Source organism: Equus caballus, chromosome 2 (assembly GCF_041296265.1).
Source record: "Equus caballus isolate H_3958 breed thoroughbred chromosome 2, TB-T2T, whole genome shotgun sequence".
Classification (NCBI taxonomy): Eukaryota; Metazoa; Chordata; class Mammalia; order Perissodactyla; family Equidae; genus Equus; species Equus caballus.
In genome coordinates this window covers 15,613,569-15,640,582 of record NC_091685.1, presented here as the reverse complement: position 1 = coordinate 15,640,582, position 27,014 = coordinate 15,613,569, and the positions used below count along the sequence as shown (strand labels likewise).

Sequence of the window (27,014 nt, the reverse complement as noted above, 5' to 3'; positions counted from 1 at the left end):
AGTCCCGTGAGGACAGTGCCTGTCTTGTTCACGGCAATATCCCTAGCACCTAAAATAGTGCTGGCTCATCATAAATCCTCGAGTAACGGAGGAATGGATGGACATCTGTGGCTCTGTACTTATATCCCGCAGAGGATCTAAGTCAATGCAGCTAATAGAAACATAGTGTGAGCCACACGTGTGATTTTAAAATTTTTAGTAGCCACATTAAAAAGTAAGTGAAATTAACTTTAATGATACATTTTATCTAACCCAGTATATTCAAACTATTAACATTTCAACAAATAATGCTAAAAAATTATTAGTGAGTTATTTTACATTCTTTTTTTTGAATTAAGTCTTCAAACTCTGGTGTGTATTTTACACTGTATGGCACAGCTTAATTTGGACTAGCCACGTTTTAAGTGCTTAAGAGCCATATGTGGCTTGTGGCCACCATATTAGTGCAAGCGTAGATAGTTTCACCTTACTGCTCTTGTCTCTACTTCCTGTGAGATTCAGAAACTTCTGGCAGATGAGGAGGAGGGTCTTTCTTAGCTACCCCTGCCTCCTCTCCTTCTTCTGAGGGAAGTCTTGGGGATGTCCAGGCTAACAGATGCATGATTATGTTCTTAGAATAATCATAATGATTGAGCTTCTACTCTGCTTAGCACTTCATATAATCTCATTTAACTCTCAATTCCATTTTATAGATTAGGAAATAGGTTCAGGAAAGCAAACTAACCTGCTCAAATTTACACATTGGGTAAGTGTTAGAGCTGGAACGTAAACTTGGTTAAAAGTTAAAGCCAGTATTATAACCGCTTTGCTACAGTTCTTAATTTGCCACTTGAATGGTCCACGTGGCATGGACAAATGAAGAGAAGTGCAAATGATAGAAAGAAGCCGACCTGACCCTTGGGCTTCGACTGGTAGCACACTTGTAGGCTTGGTTCTTTCTTTTAGTTTCACAGTCTGGACCCCAGCATCCCTTTACAGCCTCCTCTTCCCCATCTCTCTTCCAGCCCATCTCTCACACACCACGCATTCTGGTCTCCTCACCTGCCAAGCCTTCCCACACTCGCCACCATCGAAAGATTAGTTTCCTCCTCTCAGATCCCTCCATCCCCCTCCACACCCCGCCTCCCCGCCGCGCCCATTACAAAACCTAGGGCTCCCCTGCAAATTGAGGCCCCTCTTCCCGCCAAACAAAGCCCCCCTTGCCCCTCCCGTGCCTCTCGGGGATTGTGAGCTAAGAGCCAGGGATAAGAGGCTCGGGACTGTGCGGCCCCCTCGCCTGGGCTGGCCCGCCACCGCCACACAGGAAGCGAGGAAGGAGCGCCGCCCCCACCCCATCTAGGAATGTCCAGTCCCCGGGTGAGCCTCCGCGGCGGCGCAGGTCCCTCCCCAGAGTCCTGTCCGCCACCAGGCTCCCGGGAAAGGAGCTGTCCCAACGTGCGGGAGCCCAGCCCCGGCTCCGTCTTTTCCATCTTTTCGCTGGGGTGGCGTTGTTGTTGTCATCGTTGTCAAGTGAAGCCTGGACAGGACACGGGACAGCAGGCAGGGAAGGGCAGGGAGGGAAGCGCTGGTTCTCCAGTTCGGACAGAACAGCCTCAGAAAGAGGCCGGCTCTCTGTTGGGGGGGGTGGGGTGGGGGGGGGGGAGTATGGTGGCCTCTCCGGCAGAGACAGGGGGGCGTCTCTAACTAGAGTGACTGTGCCCTGTGTCTCGCCGCCTGCTGGAGGCCTCCACCTGGAGCATCCTCACTCCAGTGTTGTGCCTGGGGTTCTGGGCAAGGCACTGGCACCGCCATTCGTTTCCTTTCCTGAGAAATCTCCGGTATCTTACACAACTCTCCCCTCTCCTTCCGCAAACAATCCCAGTGTCCCGCCATTTCTGCTGGCTCACTGCTCTCTCCTCACTCGCCAGTCTCATGGCTGGTTTCCTTTACTTCAATTTCTTCTTCTGGATTCCCCCCTCCCCCATCCCCTTCCTGAACATCACTGCCTATCCACAGGCTGCAATTCAAGGTCACACGGGCATGTCACTAACTGTGGCCTCCCTGCCGACTTGGCCTCCTGGCAGCCCTGTCTCCCTGGGATGCAGCCTCTTCATCGTGCTTTCGCACCTGCAAAGCCCTTTGCCAAGAAGGCCTCCGCTTTGTTCATCCTTAGAGATGCTTGGTAAATATCACATAGCGAAAGCTCCCCCTGCCCTCACCCCATACTTAGTCCAGTCTTCCCCTGTGCACCCGCGGCAACTGGACACCCCCTTGGCCAACATAAACTTGCCATGCTGCCTTCGTTGTCCCTATACACATCTTCCTCCCCTACCAGACTCTGTCCAAGCTTCTTGGGGATGCAGTCTGGGTCTTGTTCTCTCTGTCCCCAGGACACACAGGGCTGGCACAGAGCAGGCATCAGCAAAAACATTTTTTTTAATGAGTAAATGGAAGATCATAAGTGTTGGGGAGATGCTGGGTGTGTTAAAGGGGCCGGGTTGTTGAGAGTTCGTTTGAGAAGGCTTCTTGGGAGACAAAGTGAAGAGGCTTTGAGGCAGGGGAGAGAGGTGATTTGCTGCAGTGGGAGGATCTCGGGGAAGCAACAGAGTGACAAACTCTGTTAATTTAACCATCATTAAACAACTTCTATTGTCAGGCCTCCTGCTGGGCACAGGGGACCTCCATCAGCACGCACGTGGCTTCCCCTGTAGTAGAGGAGGAAGACCAGCTAGGCAATGCCAATACAGAGCGCCAAGTGTCGCACGGTGAGTGCAAGGAGATGTGGCTCTGCAGAGGAGGAGCACCTCCCGGCTCAAGGGGTGTGTCAGACTTCCCAAGGAGGGCCACTACCCAACCCAAGACCAGAAGGAGGGCCAAAGAAGGGGTCAAGGGGCAATAGAGAGAGGAGGCTGAGAGTTGAGCAGGGCCTCATCCTGAAGGGCTTGTATACCAAATGGAGTTGGACTCTATCCTGAGGGCATTGGGCAGCCACTGATGGCTTCCAAGAAGCTGGGGAGTGACGTGATCTAGTCCTGCCGGCTGCTGCTATGCAATGCCTCAGCTCTGCCTTTTTTCTGAGAAGGCTTCTCTGAGCCCCCTGACAGGCTGGGCCTCTCTTTATGCTCCCTCAGCAGCCTGACCACTTCTCCTCTTCTGTGCGGTGTTGCATATCTCTGCTAGACTGAGCTTCTTGAGGGATGAGACCAGGTCTTAATCTTCTCTGTGTCCCAAGCACCAGCCACCAAATCTTGCTCGTGACTAAACGTTTGCTGAATGAATGGAGTGTTCCCTTATTCTCTGGATTTCTATAGCCCTTCCTCTCGGGTCTACATCCTTTCATACCTGAGACCTGTGCATTATGCTGAAAATAGCATTTAATTGGGAAAGAGGATGCCCAATTCAAATCCTGGCTCCACCATTTACTGAGACAAGTTGCTTAACTATCCTGAAACCTCAGTTTCCCCATCCATAAGATGAAGTGCCATCGTGAACAGAGTCTATAAGACTCCACATGCTTGCATGAGTCTTATTTTCCTAGATAGATGTAATTTCCACAAAGGCAGGGACCAAGGGTTTTCCCCAGCACTTAGCTCAGTCTGAGCCTACAATGAGTACAGTGCTCAGTCCCGTTGGTTGGTAGACAGCAGAGTACAGAGGTAAGAACTCTGAGAATGAAGTTGTAAGTCTTGTTCTGCCACTTCCGGTGTAACCTTGAACAAGGTTCTTCTCCTCTCTGAGTCTCTTTGCCTTACCTGGCAAGTAGGAACATTAAGCCTTACCTAGCAGACCTCACAGGACCAATGGAAGCCACAGAAGTGAAAGTGCTTTGTGAATGAAAGGGATAATATAGTAAACAATTGATCATTAATTAAAAGAAATAACTGTGTAGTAGTACAGGTGAGGCGTGTCTAGGAATTGGTAAACATATACCAGGCATCTGCTGACTGCCTCTGAGAGGCAGGGATACTGGGATTCTGCTTTTTCAGGCAACAGTAAGCTAGGCTGGAATAGAGGTCTTGCTGGGGTCAACCCTGAGGCCCAGGGTAGACTGGGAGGGAGGGGTTCCTGGGGAGGGAGGATGCAGCCAGTCCTGTGCCTCCCTCCCCTCCCAGATTTCTCTGGCTTGCATTGCTTCCTGTCTTTGGTTTTGAGGGGCTCTGGCATGAGAAGGTCTCAGGAGTCCTGATGGCTTTAGCGATGTAGCTCCTGAAACCTGTTGGAGAATGAGGCTGGCCTATGGGAGCAGTGAGCCCCACAGTGCAGCCCTCATCAGCTCCTAGTCCCAAATGCCAAGTCTGGTCCCCTCCCAGGCTCTGACATCTTGGTGGCAGGGTTTATAGGAAATGATCATGATTTTTCTTGACTCTTGCCCAGACCAGAAGGGCCTGGGGCTGTTCCAAGGGGCAGGGGGATGCAGAGTCTCAGCTTCTTCACCTCTAAAATGAATGAGGATTAAACGAGAGAACAGACATGGAAACACCTCAGAACTTGTGTATTTCACTCAAGCGCAGGATTCCTATTTGTGAGTAGCATGTTTACACCAGCCACTGGGGCTTTCTGGTCTCAGAGAGCACTGGGGCTCTTTCTCCAAAAGAAACTTCATTTCACAAACAGTTTATGTGTAAGGAGTGCACACATTTAGACAGGCAGGCTGTGAAAATGGGCAGAGCCCCTGATTCCCTGGTGCAGAGAGGGGCTGGGAGGAAGGAGGAGCCCTGGCAGGGCCTGCCGTGACCTGTGGAGGCTGAAGCTGCCAACAGGGCTGGCCAGCTGTGCTCTCCCAGGCCCCACCCCACAAATCTCCTCATGCTGAGATCTATGCCCCCCGCAGAAGCAGCACGAGACTTAGAACCAAACAGGCAGGATTAGGTTTTATTCACCTAGTATGTGACTCTGGGCCAGTATCTCCATTTCTCTGAACCTGTCTCCTCGTTCATTGAATGGGGAGAACCGTAGCACCATCTTTCAGGCCATCAGGATCAGAAGAGAGAACGTAGTGAAAAGGGCTTTGTGAACTCTTGTGCTGTCCATATTCATTTCATGTTTCTCATCTCCTCCCCTGTTGGAGCTGAGCCTGTTGTTGTGGTTGGGGTCTGTCAGAACCAGGACCTGGGGGCACCTCAGCCACAGCCCTGTCCTTCTGGGACGGTGAGTGTGGCCCGTGGGACAGAGGCACCTGAGTCTCCAGTGGGTCCCTTTTGTGCTTCCTTCCCCTCTGGTAGCCTCTCTCCCCTTGGGACCCTCCTGAAGTGTGGGGGTTACCCCTTCCCAGCGTTTTTTGTTCCTGTGTATTAAAAGTATTATTTAGTTATTATTAAAGTATTATTTAATATACACTAAAGTTTTAGAAGTAGCTTTGTAATTTAAAAAGGGGGGTTCATCTATGACAAAGGGCTATATGACAAAAGGCTCATCTCTTGGTCGGGGGAAGCTCCATCCCCCTGCACCGTGGGCCAAGGGGGTCCCAGGAGGGTCAACATATGGGCTGGAGGGAGGTCTGTGCTATAGGGCAAGAGGTGCAGTCAGAGACGGGCTGGAGACTATAGTTGTGCTGGTTCTCTCGCTTTGCTATTGATCTTTCCCAAGATACTCATCTTCAGCATCTTTGTCCTTTGCCCCCTGGGTCTCCTTCATCTGCCTCCTGTCTCCCTCATTCCAGCCAGTGGAATAGTGTTGGGAGGGTGCAGTTCTGGGATGAGGTCTAGGAGACCAGGAGCTACCTGGTCCCTGGGAGGATCCCATAAGTAAACCTCTTATGGGACTTTTTGACCTTGGGAACCCCTTGCCCCTCTCCCCTGGGCCCCAGGTCAGTGCACCAGTTTCTGTCTGATTGACAACCAGAGCCGCTCCCAGATGAGTGAATTTTCCTGGAAGGATGTTACCAGTGCCTTGTCCCTGGCCAACTTGATCCTGGGGCTTTTCTCCATCTTCTGCAGCTTCTGCAAGTAGGTCTTGGGCCCAGCAAGCTCTTAGCCAAGAGCTGGAGCCAATGGCATGGAAGGCGGGGGGATTCTAGGGAGCCAGGCACTGAGGCATAGGGATCAAGTGGGGACAGCAGAAAGTACAGTGGTTGGGAGTCAACGGGCCAAGATCCTAGCCTCAGACCTTGGCTAGGTCACATCTCTGAGCCTTCATTTCTCCATCTTTAAAACAAGGAGTTTGTGCAATGATCTCTAGTTCCTTCCAGTTAAGGCGTCTAGAATCATTTTTATGAGAAAATCAAGAGATTCTATTCTGATAGTCTTTACCCAATCCTTAGGTAGGCAGGCTACTATTCAAATTTTTTGATTCTTAAATTAGAACATATGGTCTGGTAGAATATTTGAAATTAGCACTGTTCTAGAAAATCTGAGACATATATATGGGCCCCCCAAAAGTTGTAAACAAATTATATTTCTATAAATTGGATCATATTTCAGTGCTTTGGCAAATCAGCTCTTTAAAGATAAATCATTGATAATGCAAATAACATCCTCCTAATCTATTTGATTCTCTATCACCCTCAGCAAGTGACTTCTCTGGATCTGTTTCTCAGCCATAAAATAAGATCATTTTACCTGATGATGTTTAAGTTCACTTCCAGTTTGAAAATTTTATGATTCTCTAAGTCTGGGTTTTTGGCTTTTCATAAAGTAGAGTGTACTTGCAAGCAGAAAATCTCTACTCTTAGTTTTAGCCTAATCTTCCAGACGTGTAGTTCCCTTTAGACACATAGGTATGGGTCTAAACAAAGGAAATAATGAGGTTGTTTGGGGACAGCTGAGGTCTGGGGTGAGGCTCTCTGTTTGCTTCTCCTGAGCCACCCAGGCGTTGCAATCAGGGTGTAGATTTGGGAATGGCCTTCTAGGGGAGCTTGGCCTGAGACTAGTGGCTACTTTCAGAGGAGTCTGAGAGCATGTGCTGGACAGAAGCATAGAATCCTCGAATGCAGAGTCTAAAAGAGATCTTGAAAGTCATTTAGAGCATCAAAATACATGAGAGAAAAACACATAGAACTTCAAGGAGAAACTGACAAATCCACTATCATAGTTGGAGATTTCAACAGCCCTCTATCAGTAATTGACAGATCCAGCAGGCAGAAAATCAGTAAGGGTATGGTTGAACTGAACAGCACTATAAATCAACTGGATCTCATTGATATTTATAGAATACTCCAGCAACAGTAGAATACACATTCTTCTCAAGCTCACCAAGATAGATCACATTCCAGGCTATAAGACACTCCTCAACAAACTTAAAAGAATAGAAATCATACAAAGTATGCTTTCAGACCACAGGGAATTAAACTAGAAATCAATAACAGAAAGATAACTAGAAAATTCTGAAATATGTGGAGGTTAAACAACACACTTCTAAATAATACAAGGATGAAAGAAGTCATCTCAAGAGAAATTAAAAATATTTTGAACTAAGGGAAAATGAAAATACAACTTATCAAAGTTTATGAGATGCCGTGAAAACAGTACTTAGAGGGAAATTTATAGCACTGAATACATATTTTAGAAAAGAAATCTCCTCTGTGAAAGACAACATCAAGAGAATTAGAAGACAAGCTACAGACTGGGAGAAAATATTTGTAAAAGATACATCTGATAAAGGACTATAATTCACAATATAGGAGGCTTTAAACTCAACGATAAGAACAAACAACTGAATTAAAAAATTGGCCAAAGACCTTAACAGACATCTCACCAAAGAAGATATGCAGATGGCAAATAAGCATATGAAAAGATGCTCAACATCATATGTCATCAGGGAAATACAAATTAAAATAATAATGAGATCCCACTACACACCTATTAGAATGGCCAGAATCCAGAACAATGACGACAAAAATTGATGTTGAGATTGTGGAGCAGCAGGAACTCTCATTCATTGCTGGTGGGGATGCAAAATGGTCCAGCCACTTTGGAAGACAGTTTGGTAGTTTCTTACAAAACTGAACATACTCTTACCATATGATTCAGCAGTCACACTGCTTGATACTTATCCAAGTGAATTGAAAACTATGTCCACACAAAAACCTGCACACAGATGTTTATAGAAGCTTTATTCATAATTTCCAAAACTGGGAAGCAACCAAGATGTCCCTTAGTAGGTGAATGGATAAATGAACTGTGGTACACACAGACAGTGGGATATTTTCCAGTGCTAAAAAGAAATGAGCTATTAAGCCACAAGAAGACATAGAGGAACCTTAAAAGCATATTACCAAGTGAAAGAAACCAATCTGAAAAGGCTATGTACTGTATGATTCCAACTATATGACATTATGGAAAAGGAAAAAACATAGAGACAATAAAAAGATCAGTGATTGCCAGGGGAGGGTGGGAGAAATGAATAGGCATAGCACAGAGGATTTCTAGGACAGTGAAAATACTCTGTATGATATTATAGTGATGGACGTATGTCACGGTAAATTTGTCCAAGCTCATAGAATATACAAGAGTGAACTCTAAGGTAAACAATAGACTTTCAGTGATTATGATGTTTCAGTGCAGGTTCATCCTTGATATATACAAAGAACCAGAATGTACCACTCTGGTGAGTGATGTTGATAATGAAGGAGGTTATGCATATATGAGGGCAGGGGGTATTTGCGAAATCTCTGTACCTTCCTCTCAATTTTGTTGTAAACCTAAAACTTCTCTAAAAAAATAAAGTCTTAGAGATAATTGAAAAGAAGGAAGATCTAAAATCAATAATGTAAGCTTCCACAATAGGAAACTAGAAAAAGAAGAGCAAATTAAATCCAAAGTAAGCAGAAGAAAAATAATAAAAATTATTAATTTTGACATTAATTAGCCATTAATGAAATTGAAAACAAGAAATCAGTAGGGAAAGTCAATGAAACCAAAAGCTGGTTCTTTGAAAAGATCAATAAAATTGATAAGCCTCTAGCCAGGCTAACCAAGAAAGAAGAGAAGACACAAATTACTGGTATCAGAAATGAAAGAGGGGACATCTCTACTGACCCCATGGGCATTGAACATATAATAAAGGACCATTGTGAACAACTCTATGCCCACAAATCTGATAACCTAAATGAAATGGACCAAGCTTTAAAGACATAAGCTACCAAAACTCACACTAGGAGAAATAGATAATCTTCATAGGCCTATAACTATTAAAGAAATCATTTGGCACAAATGCCTTATTTTACAGATGGAGGAACAGAGGCCTAGAGAAGAGGGAGTGATTTATCTGAGAATTCACAGTGAGACAGTTGCAGGGCCTGGGCTAGAACATAAGACCCCCCATGCCATCAAATATGCCTGTAATTTAGAGTTGGATGGGACCTTACTGATTATCTAGGGGGTTCAAGGCACTCCTTTAAAACTGTGGGTTCAGAGTATGGAAGGGATGTAGGTATGTGTGAGGGAGGGTGTGTGCATGTGTGTGTGTGTGTGTGTGTGTGTGTGTGTGTGTGTGGTGTGTAAAGCAGTATATATCAAAATGGACGTGAACATGGGGAACATGCAGGGGTCTGTGAATGGGTGCAAGTGTAGGAAGTGTATTGGTGTCTTGGGGGTGGGTGGAGTGCTTGTCCAGTGGAGACTATGAAAGAGCTGCCCTGTTTGGACCTGCTGGCCTGTACTTTAGGAAGTCCCACTGTGCCTCCTGGATGCTTCTGATGAGCTTCCTGTTAGACATGGCGGTCAGGGCAATGACCAGACACCTCAACATCTGCTCCAAGTTGGGTGAGTCCAGGCCTCAGACTACTTCTCCTTGACCCCAGAAGCACCCAGCTCAGGTCCCCTCCTCCATCCTCTAACACCCAGTGGGTTTGCGTCAGTCACCACTCCTGTTCACATCTCTCCGAGTATAGCAGAAGGAGCCCCAGAGCGGGAGTTTGGGAGCCCCACGGTCTGGATCTAGCTCTTCTGCTGGCTCATTTATTGACCTTTGGCCATCCTTGTCCTGGCTTTCAGTTTCCTTATCTGCCCTGCCTCCCTGTTCAGGGCTAATCCAGGAATTGGGAGTGGGAGTAGTGGCTGCTGTGGGGGGAAAAGAAAAATTACCCCAAGCAGAGCAGCTGTTTAAAATACAATAAAATATTTCTATGTAAGATTTTGCTTGAAAAAAGGGTTCCATAGCTTATCAATTTGTATCCCACTGTAGTCCAACCCTTGCCTGTTAAAGGATGGGAAACTAAGACCTGGACAGGGACGGACTTGCCTAGGGCCACAAGGTCAGTCTGAGGCAGAGCCAGGAGGGGACCCCAGACTGCCCCAGGGGGAGCAGCTGTTGCTCTCTGGGACCTCCGGACCCTGCTTGTCACCATTCCAGCTCTCCCACCAGAGGGGACTAAGGTACAAGACATGTGAGTCTCGGTTCTTCTAACCTTGGCCTTCTGGAGCAGGAGCTGAGCTGAATGACTTTGCTGTCTTCACCACCTTTGGCCTGGCATCAGCCCTGCTCCTAGGCGTGAATGGGGCTCTGAACGGGTTCCTGGCCATCATCTATGTGTTAGCTACTTCTTTCCGCCTGTGTTTTTATTCAAGTGGTGAGTGGAACCCAGGTTGCCTCATGGCTCAGGGAATAGAACCACAGAGGGGGAGGAGCTTGGATGCCAGAAGCCTGGGGTGCAGTAAGCGCCTCCTCTCCTTCCCTTAATGGGTTCCTCCTCCTGCCTTCTCCCTGCCCCAGGCCCTCTGGAGGCTGCAGGCTGCATTGGCAGAGCCTTTCTCTGGGAGGCAGGGGTCCTCGGTTTGGATCAACTGTGCCTTTTTCTCGCTGTGTCACCTTTGGATGGAGCACATGGATTCACAGACTCTAGAACTAGAGGTCATACTCCAGTTTCCCAAAACAGATGGAGAAACTGAGCTCTGACAAGGGCAATTCCCTTGCTGAAATTCACAACACGAGGGAGTGCAGACGCAGAGGAGAACAACTCAGAGGACCCTTCTCCAGAGGCTTCCTGGGCCCGGGGCATATGCCTGGTCCTAGCTGCCTGCTTTACCCTGGGGATCCAGTGCAAAACCCACACATCGCCTCTGTGAATAACTGAATGCTTTACAACCTGCCACTGCCCTGGGATTAAGGGGGTTTGGAGCGTGGGGTGGGGAAGACCTAAAGTCCTCATGTTTTCTTTCCCTAGCAGGCATTCCCTTCACATACAAAGGTCTACCCTGCCCCTACGCTTCCTGTGTCTTGGCCTCCACCTCCCTTCTGACCGAAGGCAACACGGTCATTCTCTCTTGCATGGCCTCACTCATGATCCTCTTCATGATGGACCAAAGCTACTACCCACACGACGAAATCCTGGAGTCTCAGAACTGGAAAAAAATGGTTTATCTGGCAGGTGAGTGAAAATACTGCTCTCAAATGTCACTAGATGTCATGTGTTATTACTACTGCTCATGGCCCCTCTGTACCTCACCCAGCATCCCCCAGCTCCCTTACCCGGCGTTATTTTTCTCCGTAGAATTTATCATCATCTGACATACATTTCCTGGTTTGTTGTCTGTACACACTAAACCTGCCCCCAGTAGAGGACTGTCTTATTCATGCTGTAATCTCCAGTACCTCGGATAGCACCAGTCACATAGCAGATGCTCAATAAATATTTGTTGAATGTTCTTGAGTTCAATGGGAATTTAGGGAATTCCTGCCATATGCTAGGCACTGGGAATCAAATTGGTAAACTAGACAAACACTTTCTGCCTCAGGATTTACCGTCTGATGGGGGAGACAGACACCAAACAAATAATGGCAGAAATAACTAGAAATGTATAGTTTTGATGTGCTGTGAAGTACAGGGTGCTCTGAGAAGGTGTCAGAGGGTGGCCTAATTTAGACCGGGATGACTTGAAGAGTGGGAAAAGGTCCTTAAGGTAAATAAAAGCTGGGTGAAGATGGTCAAAAGGTAAAAACTCCACTTATAAGATAAATAAGTCCTGGGGATGTAAGGTACAGTATGGTGACTATGGTGAATGATACTGTACTGGATATTTGAAAGCTGCTAAAAGAGCAGATCTTAAAAGTTCTCATCACAAGAAAAAAAATCGTAACTATGTGAGATGGATGTTAGCTAAACTTGTGGTATCGTGTTGTAATATATACATATATCAAATCATTATGTTGTACACCTTGGACTAATACCAGTGTATTTTATGTCAATTACATCAATAAAACTGGAAAAAATTTGATAAATGAAACCAAGCGGTGGGTAGGAGAGGTGGTTCCGAAGAGGAAACAGTCTTTTGTGAAGGCTTTGAGGCAAGAAGGTGCTGGATGCCACAGTGCAGCAGTGTGGCTGGAACTTGCTGAGGGGGCTAGTGACACCAACCGAGGCTGGTGGGCACACTGGGCAGGATTCGGGATTTCATCCTAAAGGCAAATGAGAAGCCTCTGAAGGGATTTCTGGGCGACAGTTTTAAGTGAGCCCTTTGACTGTAATGTAGAGAATAGATTATAGAAGACTGAGAAATGGAGGAATGACTTTTTGTCAGATGACAGGTGATGGTGGTGGTGGACATGAAGAGCTTTGAGATACATGTTGGAAATAAAATGAATATTGAGGAAGCAGGTTTTGGGCTAAAGCAATTGAGCGATGGGTTCCAGGCCATGAGGTCCTGTCACACCTGGTCCTGGTCTTGTAAACAAGACGAACGTCTGTGGGGATGCTCAGCTTCTTCCTTTCCTCCCTCATTGTGGGTCCACTCTGGTTTGTAGGGCCCCAGGTTCCAGCCTGACCTTCCCCTTTAGGTTCACACCCTTTCTTCTGCAGCATCAGCACCAACAACCCTGTCCAAGTTCTAGGCGCTGGCTCCCTCTGTGCCCCAGATGGCGAAGGCAGAATGAAAGTAAGAGGAGTCTTGGTTTAGAACCAAACAGACCTGAGTTCGAGTTCGAACTCAGCACACACTAGTTGCATCGAGCTGGGTTAATTGCCTCACTGTTCTGAGCTCAGTCTTCATCTATAAAATGAAGCCAATAATCCCTTGCAGGACTCTCGAGATTAAATGAGATAATGGAGATAAATCCTCTGGCACAGATGTCCTGTAAATGGAAATTTCCAGCCCCCTTCTTCCCTCCACCTGCCTTCTTCTATCTCATGGCGACAGTGTTTCCCACAATATTCTTTGTGCCTGTAGACACCACTGATCCCCTCTTCTCAAAATAAACCATTCACCTGCCCTTAGCCTTCCTTGGATCGCCTTTGCTGTATGAGTAAAGCAGGAAACTGCACCTCACAGACTTTTGGCACTGGTTAATGCCAGAGCCCTTCTGGACAGACTTAAAAATGGCGGCTGTGGACAGTCCTCTTCCCCGGAGCGCAGCCAATCACCTTTCTAGACCGAGGTTCCTTCTCCTCCACAGAGCTTTGTGCATCTGAGAAACTGGCCTATGGCTCCTGAGACCTTATGTCACGTATTTTCCAGGACAACTCTGATTTAAAATATTGTCTCATTGCCTCAACAGACCAATGACTGTTCTTGAACTGCAGTCTTCCAAAGTTCCAGTACACCTCTGTAACTGCTTCTTACCCCTAGAGGTGTCTTCTGTCAGGTCGTATGTTCTGATTTCTCTGGAGGAACACTTGGTGGTTACACCCGTGGAGATGCCATTGGCCCATACTCTCCCACCCTCCTTTGAGCTCTCTGAGGCTGTGTAAGTGTCTAGTTTTGAAGAGTCCGGCAGACATGGGTTTGAATCAGGACCTTGTGCAGGTTACATCCTTCTGTTTCCTTATCTGAAAAATAGGCTTAATTCTAAATCACAGGATAATTGTGAAATGTAAGTGATATAATTTTTGTAACATACCTAGCAGAATGTCTAGTGCAAAGTAGATATTCCACAAATGTTGGTGCCCTTTTGCCTTTTGGTGGTGAATCTGAGATTCGAATTGTGTTGGGGGTCCCCCAAGACCACCTCCAGGTTCCACAATTCTCTAGGAGCGCTCACAGGACTCTGCATAGAATTGTACTCAGGGCTAAGATTTATTACAGCAAAAGGATACCAAGCAAAATTAGCAGAGGGAAGGTGAAAAGGGTGAAGTGTGGAGGGGCCAGGCACCAACTTCCAAGAGTCCTCTCCCAGTAGAGTCACACAGGACACATTTAATTCATCCAGCACTGAACTGTGACGACACATGTGAAGTTTTGTCTACCCAGAAGTTCTTTAGAGACTCACTGCTCAAAGGTTTTGTAGGAACTGGCCACATAGGCACCCTCTGCCTAGCCAATATCCCATACCAAAACCCCAGGCTTCGATGGAAGGAAATCAGTGTTCCATATAAACCACCTTGCTTGTACAGTCTGAGCACACTGGCCACTCTGACGGTTAGGGAACTGTTTACTATTCAAGTTTCCAGACACCAGCCAAGGGCCAACCTTGCAAGCAGGGTCTCAGGCCTGCTATGTTAACTCTTTTCTGCATACATATAATATTGCATTGGCCACTATCACATGTTAAACTTGAAACAATTAAGAATATATATATATTTTTTCCTAGCAAGGCATCTGGGCAGCTCATATTTGTTTTTGGCTAAGATTGATTTCTGATCTGAATTTGACAAAATGGAACCTGAGATTGCAGTAGATTCTAATTGTCTAGTTACATATAGACAAAACTTCTTAAAGGCAGGGCTCATGTCTCATTGGTTTTTGTTTCTTAGGCACTATGAATAAAAAGTGAAGGATGGAAGGATGGAGATGAGAGAGTAGAGGGTGGAAATACACATAGAGCTTCATAAAAATTGAGCGTTTGCCTTTTTTCTTCTTCCAGGTGTCATCATGCTATTTTTGTCTCCATTCTCGCTAACCGCTTTTTACTGCCTGATGTGGTCGCTGTCCTACATCTTCTTTCCAGAAGTTCTGTGGGGCAAGGCAGAGTGTCTTAGGCTACAGCACGGAGGAAACTAAACAGCTCTACCAACGGCCACTGGCCTCTGTGGGGTTTGTGCCAGCGTGCCGGGCCAAGCCTGCCTTATCCTCACTAAATCTTTCCTTGTCCCTGCATTGTGCGTGTGCAAGATACATGTTGCCTTGAACCAGAGCAGCCCACAGTGGGGCCAGCGGCCTTCACTTCTGCCTCTTTATTCAGGGCTCTGAATCCCTTGGGGACAACAGTTGCCTATGTCATATAGAACAGAATTTTTTCTTAAGCTAAACTTGGGCCAGGTTTGAGTTCCAGCTTTGTTTTTAGCTGAGTGACCTTGTGTACTGCGGTTAACCTCTAGGAAAGGAGTGAAACCATTTGGTATTGGTATGGCCTCCACTCCAGTGGTGCGGTGGTGCTCACTAAAGCATTTCTTTTTTTTTTTTTCCTTCTTCTTGTTCTTCTCCCCAAAACCCCGCAGTACATAGTTGTATATTCTAGTTGTAGGCCCTTCTGGTTGTGCTGTGTGGGACGCTGCCTCAGCATGGCCTGATGAGCAGTGCCATGTCCACGCCCGGGATCCCAGCCAGCGAAACCCTGGGCCGCTCAAGCAGAGGGCGCGAACTCAACCACTCGGCCACGGAGCTGGCCCCTAACGCATTTCTTAAACTCGCAGTGTCTGGCTCTGTAGATCAGAGCAATCACAGGACAATCATGTTGCCCAACTTGAATGTGTGTGGGATTTTGTAACTTAAAATTCTATGTTTCAACAATGAAAGCGTCTGCCTTTTGCTTTGTTTAGAGATTAGACATATTGGCAGCTTGAGGACATCATTTGGTTTCCAGGATCTGTTGAGTGGTTTTTCCCTAAGCCCTAAAATACTAAACTCTAGATATTAAACACTACTTCATATTCTAAAATCCAAATCAAATAAAAATAAACAATATTGCTTTCAGGTCCACTGAAAGCAACACCCCCCAGCACTGCCTCTGGACTTTCTCCCTCCAGATGTTTCACCAAAGGACTGTTGGCTAGTTCTGCCCCTTCCTCAACCAGGGCACCAGAGCCCCTTTCACCTCAGGTCTAACTTCTTGAAGTTTGCAGCACAGTACATGTGGCAAATATGCATTAAATCTAAAATTAGGTTTTAAAAATAGAAATCCAAAGAAGTTCATATGACTATGATTTGGTTTTAAAGGAACAGCTAGCTCCCGCCTCTTCCCCACTGCCCTCTATTCATATCTCAGCTGTATCACGGATGTTTTTTCCTAGTTAGATGAACATGTCTGTGTCCCACTACATTTTAAGTTCCTTCAGTTTTATGTTTTTGTATTTCTGCTGCCTGCCATAGTGCCTGGTGCTCAAAAATGTTTACTTTGGAGATGAATTGAATTAAACACGACACATAAAATAACTAGAATAGTGAATGATGTGTAAAAGGGGTTAAGTAAATGTTAGATCTCTCCTTCTCTCCCCTCTAGCCTTCCTCCCTTTCTGTTAGATAACTTTCCATTTAAAATAACAGTAACAATAATAGTTAACATATATTTAGCCCCTCTTCTGTGCCAGGAACTGATCCTTGCACTTTACTATTCCACTTAATCCTGCACACAACCCAACGAGGGAAGCGACCATAGGCTTAAGTCAGAAGTTCTGAAAGTGTTTCTGACACCTTTTCAGGGCTAAAACTATCTTCTTAATAATCCTAAAACCGGGACTGAAATGTCGCTATTGACATTTTGCTAATGGTGCAAAGCAACTGTGGGTAAAGCTGCTGGGACCTTGGTGCGAATCCAGGCAGTGGCACTAAATGGTACTGGTTGTCTCGAGGAAAAACATTGGTTTGAGTCTGAACTGAACTAGCTGCTTTTCTTATGAAACACCAAAGGATGACTGACAGACAAACTAGGGTTTTTCAGACATGGTTTTCTTGAAATATGAACTGGGTGAGACTGTCACTTCAAGAAAAAACAGTTCTTGTTGCCAAGGATAAAATTTGAGCATTTAAGTGAGCATTAGAATTTTGGAAACTTGTATCCACCACCTTGACACTGACAGTTTTCCAATACTCAAAGACAGTTCTTTTTTGAAGAAGAAGAAGATTAGCCCCCAGCTAACGTCCATGTCCATCTTTCTCTACTTTATATGTGGAACGCCACCACAGCATGGCTTGAGAAGTGGTGCATAGGTCTGCGCCCAGGATCCGAACTGATGAACCCTGGGCCGCTGAAGCAGATTGCATGAACTTAACCGCTACACCACTGGGCTGGTCCTTACTCAAAGACATTTCTTTTTTTTTTTAAAGATTTTATTTTTCCTTTTTCTCCCAAGGCTCACTGGTACATAGTTGTGTATTTTTAGTTGTGGGTCCTTCTAGTTGTGGCATGTGGGACGCCACCTCGGCGTGGCTTGATGAGTGGTGCCACGTCTGTGCCCGGGATTCAAACTGGCAAAACCCTGGGCTGCTGAAGCAGAGTGTGCAAACCTAATCACTTGGCCACAGGGCTGGCCCCTCAAAGACATTTCTGATGTGATCAGCGGGGATATTAATGAATATGTTTTTGTTTGGTTTTTGGTGAGGAAGATTGGCCCTGAGCTAACATTTATTGCCAATCTTCCACTTTTTGTTTGAGGAAGATTGTTGCTAACATCTGTGGCAGTCCTCCTCTATTTTGTATGTGGGAAGCTGCCACAGCATGGTTTGATGAGTGATATGTAGGTCTGTGCCTGGGATCTGAAACTGTGAACCCCAGGCCGCTGAAACGGAGTGCATGAACTTAACCACTATACCACTGGGCCAGCCCCATTATTAATTTTTTGATGCAAGCCTTCAAAAACATCTTCTCTTACCTCTGATAAACTGGGAATGGATCACATCAGGGCTGAGGCATTTCATGCAAGTAAGCAGAAACGATGTGTTCTAGTTTTCATTGATTATGCTTCTAAGAGCCTTAGCATTTGTGCTATTCCAACTATGGATACAAAGGCCTCTGGAGCCCTTACCTTGGCATTTCTCAGGTAGGAGATAAACCATTTCGTTTTTTAAAATGTGAATAAAAAGATGATCCATTCCTGTCTTGGTTCAGGTATCCTCTCATTTCTCAAACTTTTTTTTTTTTTTTTTTACCACAACCCACAGTAAGAAAAAACTTTGACCTCAAATGCAGTATACACATTCGTAAGTGTATATAAACCTGAAACAAAAGCTTCATGAGACAATATCCTTACCACATGTGATATTTTTTAATCTATTCTATTATTTCATTTAAAAGGAAAGCTGGCCACAATTTATTAAAGTGATTTTACAAACGCTTACAGTTTGAAAAACTACAACACTAGAACACCTCTCTAGAACAGAGTGTGTCCAGGGCTGATACACGTTAATACAAGCAGTTCCCAGCTAAGGATCAGAATCTTTCCAGCCAACGCTCATGAATTACTTGGTTCTGTGAAATCTGAAACATTTCTCATGAAACAAGGTGTCTGGGAAGGGAAGTAACATTTACTGAGTATCTATTACACACATTACCTTATTTATTTCTCAACCAGTGATCCTGAGAGGAAGAAAATACTATTCCATTACATAGATGGGAAAAGTGAGGCTTGGAGAAGTTAGTAACTTATCCAGCATAGAATTGGTGCTTGAGGAGCTGGCCCTGTGGCCTAGTGGTTAAGTTCGGCATGCTCCGCTTCAGTGGCCTAGGTTCAGTTCTGGGCGCAGACCTACACCACTCATCAGTGGCCATGTTGTTGCAGCGACTCACATACAAAATAGAGGAAGACTGGCAACAGATGTTAGCTCAGGGCGAATCTTCCTCAGCAAAAAAAAGAAAAAAAAGAATTGGTAGTTGACCCCAGGTCATTTGTCTCCAAAAATTGTGCTCTTTCTAACACACGACAGCATTTCCTTAGGTTTATGACAACAGCTCACCCCATACCCATACTCCTCGAAAAAACAAAACCAAAAAATTTCCATTCACTCAAATTCAGCAGGATACCACAGAACTGAATTACCATTTGTGGGGATAATTTATGTAGAGATTATCCTTATTTTTGGGCTCTCCCCAAAACACATTCCCCTGCAGTGGTAGCAAGTTTCTTACACCCCATTAACGCCCCAGTTTACTCCTAAAACAAGCCACAGCAATGGGAACAGAATTCTCAGCGACTTCAGAGGCAGCAGGGAGACAAAGAGGAGCGGGGGACCACTTAAGACGTCCCAGCACCGGCAGGGAAAACGCAGGCATTTCCAGCGCGGAGAGCGAAGGAGGTGGCAGCGTTTGGCTCTTTTGCTGTGACTGATGATCTGCCTCATCTCCACACATATCCCACTTCATGGCATCCTTCTTCCCCCACTCCCGAGGAATAGCTGGAAAGGAAACATCCTGAGAGAACAGCCTCTCCTTTTGCGCAGCATTAACATAACGCCAGCGCTAGAACTGAGGCATGAGCCACCATTCCTGACGCCAACGTCTGCTGCAGAAACAACTTTACATTTCCACACCCAAGATGGCGGGCGCATGGGTCCAGCCTGAATATTCCCATCATCAACCCATTTCTAGGCCTGGTAAAGTAGCCCCCAAAATGAAAAACCCAAAGCACCTGCACCCCTCTCCCTGTTGGTGCACGCCTGCCGCTGGCTGTCTACATGCGCAAAGGGAGAAGGGTCCCAGCTTCCAGCCCCAACCCTGAGCAGCGGCTCACCTGGGAGTAAAGGGTCGCGTATTCATACCTGTGTGGCCAAAAACTTAGGGTCTGTGAGGTCTCCAGGAAGAATGAGAACTGGAAGCAGTCACGGTCTTTCTCTCCTCTCCTCTCCTGTCCACTCCCCTCCCGAGGGAGAAAGGGTGCCCTCTGCTCACCTCAACTCTTCTTACCCCGTACAGTCTCTTTGACGGCACTTTCTACGGCTAGGCACCCCCAAACTAACGTATGAGCAAATGAACATTTTATTAGAATTTTATTTGTATTTTTGGAGAAGATTTAGTTTCACAAGAAACACTGATTTTTCTCAAACAATAGAAAAAGGTTAAAAAAAAAAACACAAGGATCTATTGTCTTAGAAGAATAAACAAGTCTCTTCAGCAAGCATTGGGCCAATTCAGACTGGAGAAACCAGTGAGGCAGAAGTGACATAGGCAGTTCAGATGGATCCAGTTTTAGGAATAACACAAATGTCTTCTTGTCTAGTTCTGTAAGGCTCCAAATGGGCCATCTCAGCTTAAAACTGGTAAGAGGCTCACAAACGAAGCCTCCAGGGCCCCATCTCGGTGGACGCAGGGGCGGCTCACTCTCCAGGAGGCTGCATCTGCTTGCAGAACTCATCGAACTGCTGCTGCTCCAGCTCTGTCATGACTCTGTTGAGAGCATAGATCTGACAGGCAGAAAAAGAGACGTCAGCAGTGGACGCGGCTGCTTGGCATGCCTTCAGACACAACAGGCCGGGGCATCTGAAAATCCCAGAACCGCATCAGTAATGAGGCACAGTGATAAGCGAACAGCAGAGGTGGAGATGAATTCTATTTGGGGAATCACGAAAGAAGAAGGGAGGCAGGTGGCTTGCTCTGACTTTAAAGGATCAGCAGGATTCGAACAGGTAGAGATTGGGGAAGGGACATGATAGGTGCGGGGGGCGGGGATTATGATTAAATAAATACAATGGAAAAGTATAAGATTAGTTCTGGAAACTTCAAGTATGCTTATATACTATGAAGGCTATTACAGAGTGGGAGTTGGGGAGCTGGAGAAACCAAGGAAAGTATGTTGGGGTCGTAGATAGCTGCTATGCCAAGGAATCTGGACTTATCAGTCCAGCTCTGGAGGGCCAGCAAAGGCAAGTGGGCAGGGGAGCAACCTGATTCCATCGGTGCCCTGGGAAGGAGAACTGGAGACTGTGTGCGGGATGGAGTGAGGGGAGGAGAGCTCACAGGCCACTCAGGAGGCATCTCTGACAGCAGTCCAGGAAGGAGGGGAGCGGAAGGTGACCAAGGCAGGCAGTGGGGGTGGAAAGAAACCGCAAAATGCACTGAGGTGAAAGGCAGGGTACCCACCTTGTTCCTCAGCTTGCAGCCCTCCATCAATCCACTAAGAACAGAAACATCATAAAAATTCCCAATTTGTGGAAGAGAAAAACAAAGGGGTATGTTTATGTGTAGGGGATATAACTTGATTAATTAAAAAGAAGACAAGGGGGGAACACAGAAACTGAGAAGTGAGACAAATGGGCAGTGCAAAATAAGAGCAGAAATTAATGAAAAAGCAACCAAATGTACAATAGAGAGGATCACCATAACTGTGAGACAGATCTTGGAAAACACTGAAGAAAACCCTGTAAACCTCTGGCGTGACCGATCAGCTCAAAGGGAGTGGACACAAGAAAACATTATTAGAATTAAAAGAAAACATAATTACTGGTACCATGGAGATTAAAACAAAACATGCACTTTGTGTCAATAAGTTTGAAAACTTAAATTCCTAGAAAAAGTAAAAGGATAAAAACTGACTAGGATAAATAGAAAACTTGAATGATCCTATAATGGTTTTTTTTCCAAATATTTTTTTTATTTTGGTGAGATCCTATCATCTTTAAGGAAAATGAAATTCCACAGTGATGAAAATAGTTACAAACACCACCACAAGTGATTCTCAAAAAGCATCATACTGACAGTTAAAATGGTTAAGTTTTATGTTATGTATATGTTACCACAGTAAAAACAAATAAATAAATTAGAATGGTTAAACAAAAGATGCTGAGTGAAGAGAGCCAGTCACAAAATATAGTAACATATATAAAGTTCAGAACCCCCCAGATTTAGACAATATATTGTTATGCTACAAAATATTATTTAGGGGTAGATAGAGAAGTAGTAAATTAATACAGAACAGCAAGGGAGTGATTAGAGTAAAATTAAGGAACGAGGCCACTGCTAATGGGAAGGCCTGGGGACGTGCCGAGGGGGCCTGAGGGGCTCTAAGTTGTGGGTTGCGTTCTATTTCTCTAGTTGGGTGTTAGGTACAAGGGTGTGTTTTATTCATATTCTCTAAGCTGCACACACACATTATACGTATACTTTTAACACATATGTTTTTTAAAAATCCTCATCCGTGCTTTAAGGAGCATTTGTAATCTGCACATTACTGTGCTGAGACTGAGAGGACATTAAATAGCTTCTTGGAGACCCCTAGATCAAGGAGGCAGACTGGTGGGAGAAAGGGGAAAATCAAAGAAAAAAGAAACTTAACATGGGTCAGGGGGTCCGAGCCAAGGAATGACAGACTTTCAGGAAGAAAAGGGCCCCCAATAGTGTCAAATGCTGCTTCAACTGCCAAATGTACCTTCTGCTCCCTTTCACCCCTCACATCTCTCCTTCACATGGAAGTTTCTGGAATGTGGCATCTTTGCAGAACTGAATGGGAACTGTGCCTCTTCCTCCCCCGAAGGGGTCTTGTCACATTCCTGTGTTAGGAGACTGCATTCCAGGCAATGCACATAAAGAACGCAGCAAGGCAGCTGTAAGGCGGGCGCAAAAAGCAGGAGGCGAAGGTCAGAAGATCTTAGCTCGCAGTCCTGCCTGCAATCTCGCATTAACGACGGATCCTGGTCACATCGCTTCACTTCAAAGTGGGGATAATACCTTCTCCCTCACAGAGGTATTTCATCTATCCCCACCTTATTCCAGGAAGGATTTACAAAGGTGAAAATGGGAGTAACAATAATACCTGTGTAACAATAACGAGCCCTGGGGTAAGGATACATGTGGCCGTGCATGTCAGGTTGGCCCTGTGCCCGGCACATCTGAAGTGCTCAACAAGTGCTAGAGTGCAACTCCAATATTAGATTTCAGCCAGTCAACATAAGCATCGTCAGTTGTTCAATTTAGAGTCCACACAACAAACACAAACCGACCGCATGAAGCACAGATGCCTACTAACAATCGAGGCCCGTACTGAGCGCTTTCTCAGTGCCAGGCTGTGCTAAGTGCACGACATGTAGCATTTCTGTTCCTGACAACAATCCTGTGAGGCAGAGATTGCCATCCTCATTTCACCAAGGAGGAATCGAGGAACAGCAGTTCAGAGAGGTTAAGCATCTTGTCCAAGGTCACAGGGGAAGAAGTGGGGTTTACGGAGGAGCTGGGACTTGAAATCAGACAAGTAAATCTGACCTGTGTAACCTCATGGGAAGGGTGTCAATAAGGACACGAACGACGTCCTGAACAACACCTGTCCCCATAGCGTGCACAAAGGAGTGTCCTAGGGCTGCTTCTTACAGCGGCCCTCAATTGTTCGCCAAAGGGCCCTGCAGTAAAACCATCTGGGGGCAGGATCCAGCAGGGGCGGGGAGGTGAAGGACAGGGGAGGACAATTTGTTGGAATCCAGGTCCACAGCTTCAGACGGTCTGTCTTAATCCAAAGGCAGATTTCAGTTTACAGATTAACTGCAAACACACTATTACATTTACTTACCATGTTTACTCTCTGCCTCCCCCACCCAGTGCAGCTCCAGAAGGCAAAGATTCTTCCCTGCCTGTGCAGTCATGGGTCTCAAGTTCCCACAACAGTGCCTGGCACACGGGAGCCGCTCAATATTTGTTTAATGAACGGATCAAATTAACAAAAATTTAAAATCTGCCACTAGCAAGTGTTGCAAAGGAAGTGAGGAATGAGAATTCTCTTCCACTGCTAATGGGGGTGCAAACTCGGACAATTTCTTTGAGAGCAATTTGGCAATGTTTAGTAAAACTGAAATGTACCCAGTATCTCTACTTGTAGTTACATAAGCCCTAAGAAATTCTAGCACAGGTGCCAAAGGAGATACCTAAAGGTTTTTCATTAAAGCAATGTTTGCAATAGCAAAAAAACTACAAATAATGCAAATGTCCATCACTGGAGGAACACGTTAATACACTAAAGTGGATTCATAAAAGAGACTACTGTAAGCAGTGTGAGGAATAAACTAGATTCTTATATTAACATGAATAGTCTAAAAAACATAATGTAAGCAAAACGCAAAACAAAACGTGGAACTTTATTAATTTAAACATTTAAAACACAAAAGAACATTGTATCTTGTTCAAGGATATCTATTAATATATTTGAGTATAAAAATATATTAAAAAAAATAGTGGTTGCCCATAAGGAGGAGTAAAAGGGTGTATGACAGGAAAGGGGCAAAGTGGACTTCAAATTTATATGTAATTTTTATTTATCTTATTTCAAAAAGACTCCAGGCAAATACGACAAAACATTAACCATTACCAATCTGGGTGTTGAGTACCCAGATCATTGTTGTAACAGTCTATTTTTCTGTGTTTTTAAATTTCTTACAAAAAGAGAGAAAGAAATGAACAAAATGAACAGAAAGAGGGAAAAGAGTGTAGCAAGCTTTTTCCTGATATTAAATACTGAAAATACCCACATCTGGACGTGGTTCAACAGAGGCAGGGTAAACCGCTTAAGCTTTTTATTCTCAAGTTGATTGTAAGTGTTGACAGAACAAAGGAACACACTGGTGGGAGCTGAGCTTGGGCCTCCACTTCCTGGGTGTGAGCAGCCCCTCTCTGGGTGAAATCCAGCACATCTGTGCCAGGGGGTGTCTGACATCTGCTCTGTCACTCTGAACCCGCCCTTGCACACCCCTTCTCTTTCTTCTTTCCCTCAGGTCCCTCCCACAGAGGCCAGGAGTCCTCTGGAGACCTGGGACTGGCCAGGCTCTGACGCTAACTGGCACGTGACTCTGGGCTGCCCCTTCATCATTCTGGCCCTCAGTGATCTCTCTAAACCTGGCGAGCACCTGTTCTGGCAGAGGCCAGCAGGGCCCCATCACAGCTCTCCTCTCTGCTATTTCTCTATTCCCGCATCACCTCCAGCAGCCCACAGGCCCCCTCCTCCATCTCACCTCTGCTCTTTGTCTCTGCTTCAGCTCCTGCTGAGCTGACTTCTGCTTGGCCTTCTCAACTCTGCTGACAGGTTCTTTAACTTTGGATTTTTCTTTACGTGCAGGTGGATCCATGACTCGGCTTCTGAATACTTCTTAGTCAGCTCTGACCTGGATGGTACAGAAAGAGGCTGACTTAAAAAAAAAAAAAAAAAAGAGAAAGAACTGCCAGTCACTCGCTCAGCCCCTTCTTTGACAGGTGAGGCAGAGCGGCCCGGTGGAAAGGGCGCTAGATTTCGAGGAGCAGGACCTGAGTCCCACCGCCGCGACCTCGCTGGGCGTCCCTGGGAAAATCTCCCCACACTGAGCCTCAGTTTTCTCTGTCCGCAAAATGGGACAACAGTCCATTCCCTGGCCTCCTGCCAGAGCTGCCCTGAGGTCCAAATGAAAAGGCCCACGTGGAAGCGCTTCACACACTGCGGCGCGCTGCACCCAGCGTGGGGCTGTGTAACCGCGAGGACCCCCAGGCCCAGGGGGACCGGCCAGGCGAGGTCTCGAAGCGGGGCGGCCCGAGCCTCGCTCCCTCCCGGGCCTTCGGGCCACGGCTTCCCCACCGCCGCCCCGCTGGACAGTTACATCCCGGCTCGGCCGCAGGGTCCCCGCCCCCGCACGGGCCCGCCCTCCGCCGCCCGGCCCGCCCTGGGCCCCAGCCCGGCCCCAGGGGAGGCCGCCCCTCCCGCCGCTGCCCTTTCCGGGTGCGAAATGGCGGCGGGCGGCGCGCGGGCACCGGCGCCTTCCCTCTCCGGCCTCCGGACCTTGGGGCCCGCCGCGTCGCAGACACGGCCCACGCGGGGATCCCCGCCCGTTCTACCTCGGGGCCTGGAGTCCCGAGCCCGCCGCGCCTCGGATTGGGCGGGGCCGGCGCCGGGGGCGGGGCCGGGGGGGGGTGGAGCGGCGGGCTGGTGCGCTCCGAGGCCCCGCCCACAGGCAGGGCCGCGCGTGCGCAGAGAAGCTGTCTGGACTCCCAGGGAAGGCGCTGGGGCAGGGGCCGTTAGGAGTAACCAAAGCTTTTCCTGGGAATATATCCTGGGACAGCCGCTAGACTTGGAAGGGCGAGCTCTGAGACCTGGGACTGGAATTGTAATCTTCTGAACCTCAGTTTCTTAATTCCAAAAGCTGAGACGGTGATTGCTGCCTTCTTGATTTACAAGCTTATTAGGAAGATCAAGTGAGATGCTGTTTGCCACACTGCTTTGAAAAAGGAAATTGTGACAGAAGCACGGTCAATATAAACATAGAGAAACGTTCAAGTTCACTGATAATTGATAATTTTACAGTTACGATTTTGCAAATTAAAATAGCTGGCTATCATTTTTCATTTATTAGATTAGTAAGGATTGAAGAAAGTCGTAGATAAGTGCTTTGACAACAGAAATCTTGTGCAGTCTGATAATAATAACAACAAGAACAATAATAATAGCTACCTCTCTTCTGGGCTTCCAGGCACTGTTTTTAGAGCTTCACATTTATTCTTCATAATAAGTATGTATAATAATATACTAATATTATCCCCGTTTTACAGATAAGGGAACAGAGGCACCGAGAAGTTAAGTGACTTGTCCAAGGTCACGTGCCTGGTACGTGCCTCAGCAAGTATTTCAGCCAGGATACAGGATAGGACAGTGGCCTATCCAAAGGAAAACGTGTTCAGCCCCGTTGCTTTTGTTCCTCTAAGGACTCGGCAAGAACTGAAACAAATGATGGAGGCTAAGCAGACAGTAGCTCAGACCGGCACTCATACCTCTTCAAAGTATAAATTGTCACAACCTTTTTGGAAGCTCGTTTAGCATTATACATCAGACACCTTAAAAAGAGCACAACTCCACAAAAAGACAAATATGGCCTGGTTCCTCTCATACGAGATATCTAAAGTAGTCAAACTCAGAAAGTAGACTGGTGATCGATGGGGGCTGGGAGAGGGGGAGAAAGGAAGTTATTTAATGGATACAGAGTTTCAGTTTTGCAAGATGAAATGTGCGTATAGTTAATACCACTGTGCTGTACACTTAAAAGTGATCAGAATGGTAAATTTTGTGTTTTTTTTACCACAATAAAAAAGAATGAGCACAACTTTTGACTCAGCAACTCCACTTCTAAGTTATCCTAACTAAATCATCAGAGAGAGAACTATCCCTAAGAGTAAAAAGCTGGAAACAACCAAAATATTTGTAATAGGAGTTGATTAAATACCTGATAGGATAGCTATAATGGGATTCTGTGCAGCCATTAAAATGACATAGAAGAATATCAATTGACATAATAAAATGTTTT

At 46.1% G+C, this 27,014-nt stretch overlaps 3 protein-coding genes and 1 non-coding gene across 8 annotated transcripts in view; 3 read left to right on the top strand and 1 right to left on the bottom strand.

Annotated features, from left to right (window-relative positions):
- Positions 1-1,219: 1,219 nt before the first annotated feature.
- On the top strand, positions 1,220-15,729 carry TMEM269 (transmembrane protein 269). 2 transcript variants are annotated; one of them, XM_005607140.4, is made up of 7 exons: positions 1,220-1,356; positions 2,636-2,744; positions 5,786-5,924; positions 9,583-9,680; positions 10,343-10,486; positions 11,084-11,284; positions 14,713-15,729. In XM_005607140.4, the coding sequence occupies exons 1-7, from the start codon at positions 1,342-1,344 to the stop codon at positions 14,847-14,849; spliced, it is 843 nt and encodes a 280-aa protein (XP_005607197.2). In that variant the 5' UTR covers positions 1,220-1,341; the 3' UTR covers positions 14,850-15,729. The 2 variants fall into 2 exon arrangements, with proteins under 2 accessions (XP_005607197.2, XP_014593044.2); XM_014737558.3 differs by having other exon boundaries at positions 1,241-1,356; positions 11,081-11,284.
- MIR9061 (microRNA mir-9061) lies at positions 4,089-4,221 on the top strand. The gene has a single exon (NR_128084.1). It is a non-coding gene; the product is annotated as a microRNA mir-9061 (primary transcript).
- Positions 15,730-19,749: 4,020 nt separating the features above from the next.
- SVBP (small vasohibin binding protein) lies at positions 19,750-25,633 on the bottom strand. 2 transcript variants are annotated; one of them, XM_023632065.2, is made up of 3 exons: positions 25,555-25,633; positions 24,705-24,854; positions 19,750-20,180 (listed from the first exon to the last, which is right to left on the bottom strand). In XM_023632065.2, exons 2-3 carry the CDS (start codon positions 24,816-24,818, stop codon positions 20,094-20,096), a joined length of 201 nt encoding a protein of 66 aa, XP_023487833.1. In that variant the 5' UTR covers positions 24,819-24,854; positions 25,555-25,633; the 3' UTR covers positions 19,750-20,093. The 2 variants fall into 2 exon arrangements, with proteins under 2 accessions (XP_023487833.1, XP_070116268.1); XM_070260167.1 differs by having other exon boundaries at positions 25,499-25,612.
- ERMAP (erythroblast membrane associated protein) overlaps positions 19,906-27,014 on the top strand; it is a 31,306-nt gene continuing 24,197 nt past the window's right edge. Inside the window, exon 1 of one of the 3 annotated variants that reach the window (XM_070260166.1) lies at positions 19,906-20,402. The gene's annotated coding sequence lies outside the window, so the exon portion shown is untranslated. Of the gene's footprint in view, positions 20,403-24,808; positions 24,943-27,014 lie in introns of those variants that run through there. The other 2 variants (XM_070260163.1, XM_070260164.1) reach the window with 2 other exon arrangements.

Coding starts and splice junctions, on each gene's coding strand:
- TMEM269 (XM_014737558.3), top strand. Junction 2,745..5,785: donor AGAGCGCCAAGTGTCGCACG/GTGAGTGCAAGG, acceptor CCTGGGCCCCAG/GTCAGTGCACCAGTTTCTGT. Junction 9,681..10,342: donor CAACATCTGCTCCAAGTTGG/GTGAGTCCAGGC, acceptor CTTCTGGAGCAG/GAGCTGAGCTGAATGACTTT.
- SVBP (XM_023632065.2), bottom strand. CDS start 24,818: ATGGATCCACCTGCACGTAAAGAAAAATCCAAAGTTAAAGAACCTGTC. Junction 20,181..24,704: donor AGCAGAGACAAAGAGCAGAG/GTGAGATGGAGG, acceptor TCTGCCTGTCAG/ATCTATGCTCTCAACAGAGT.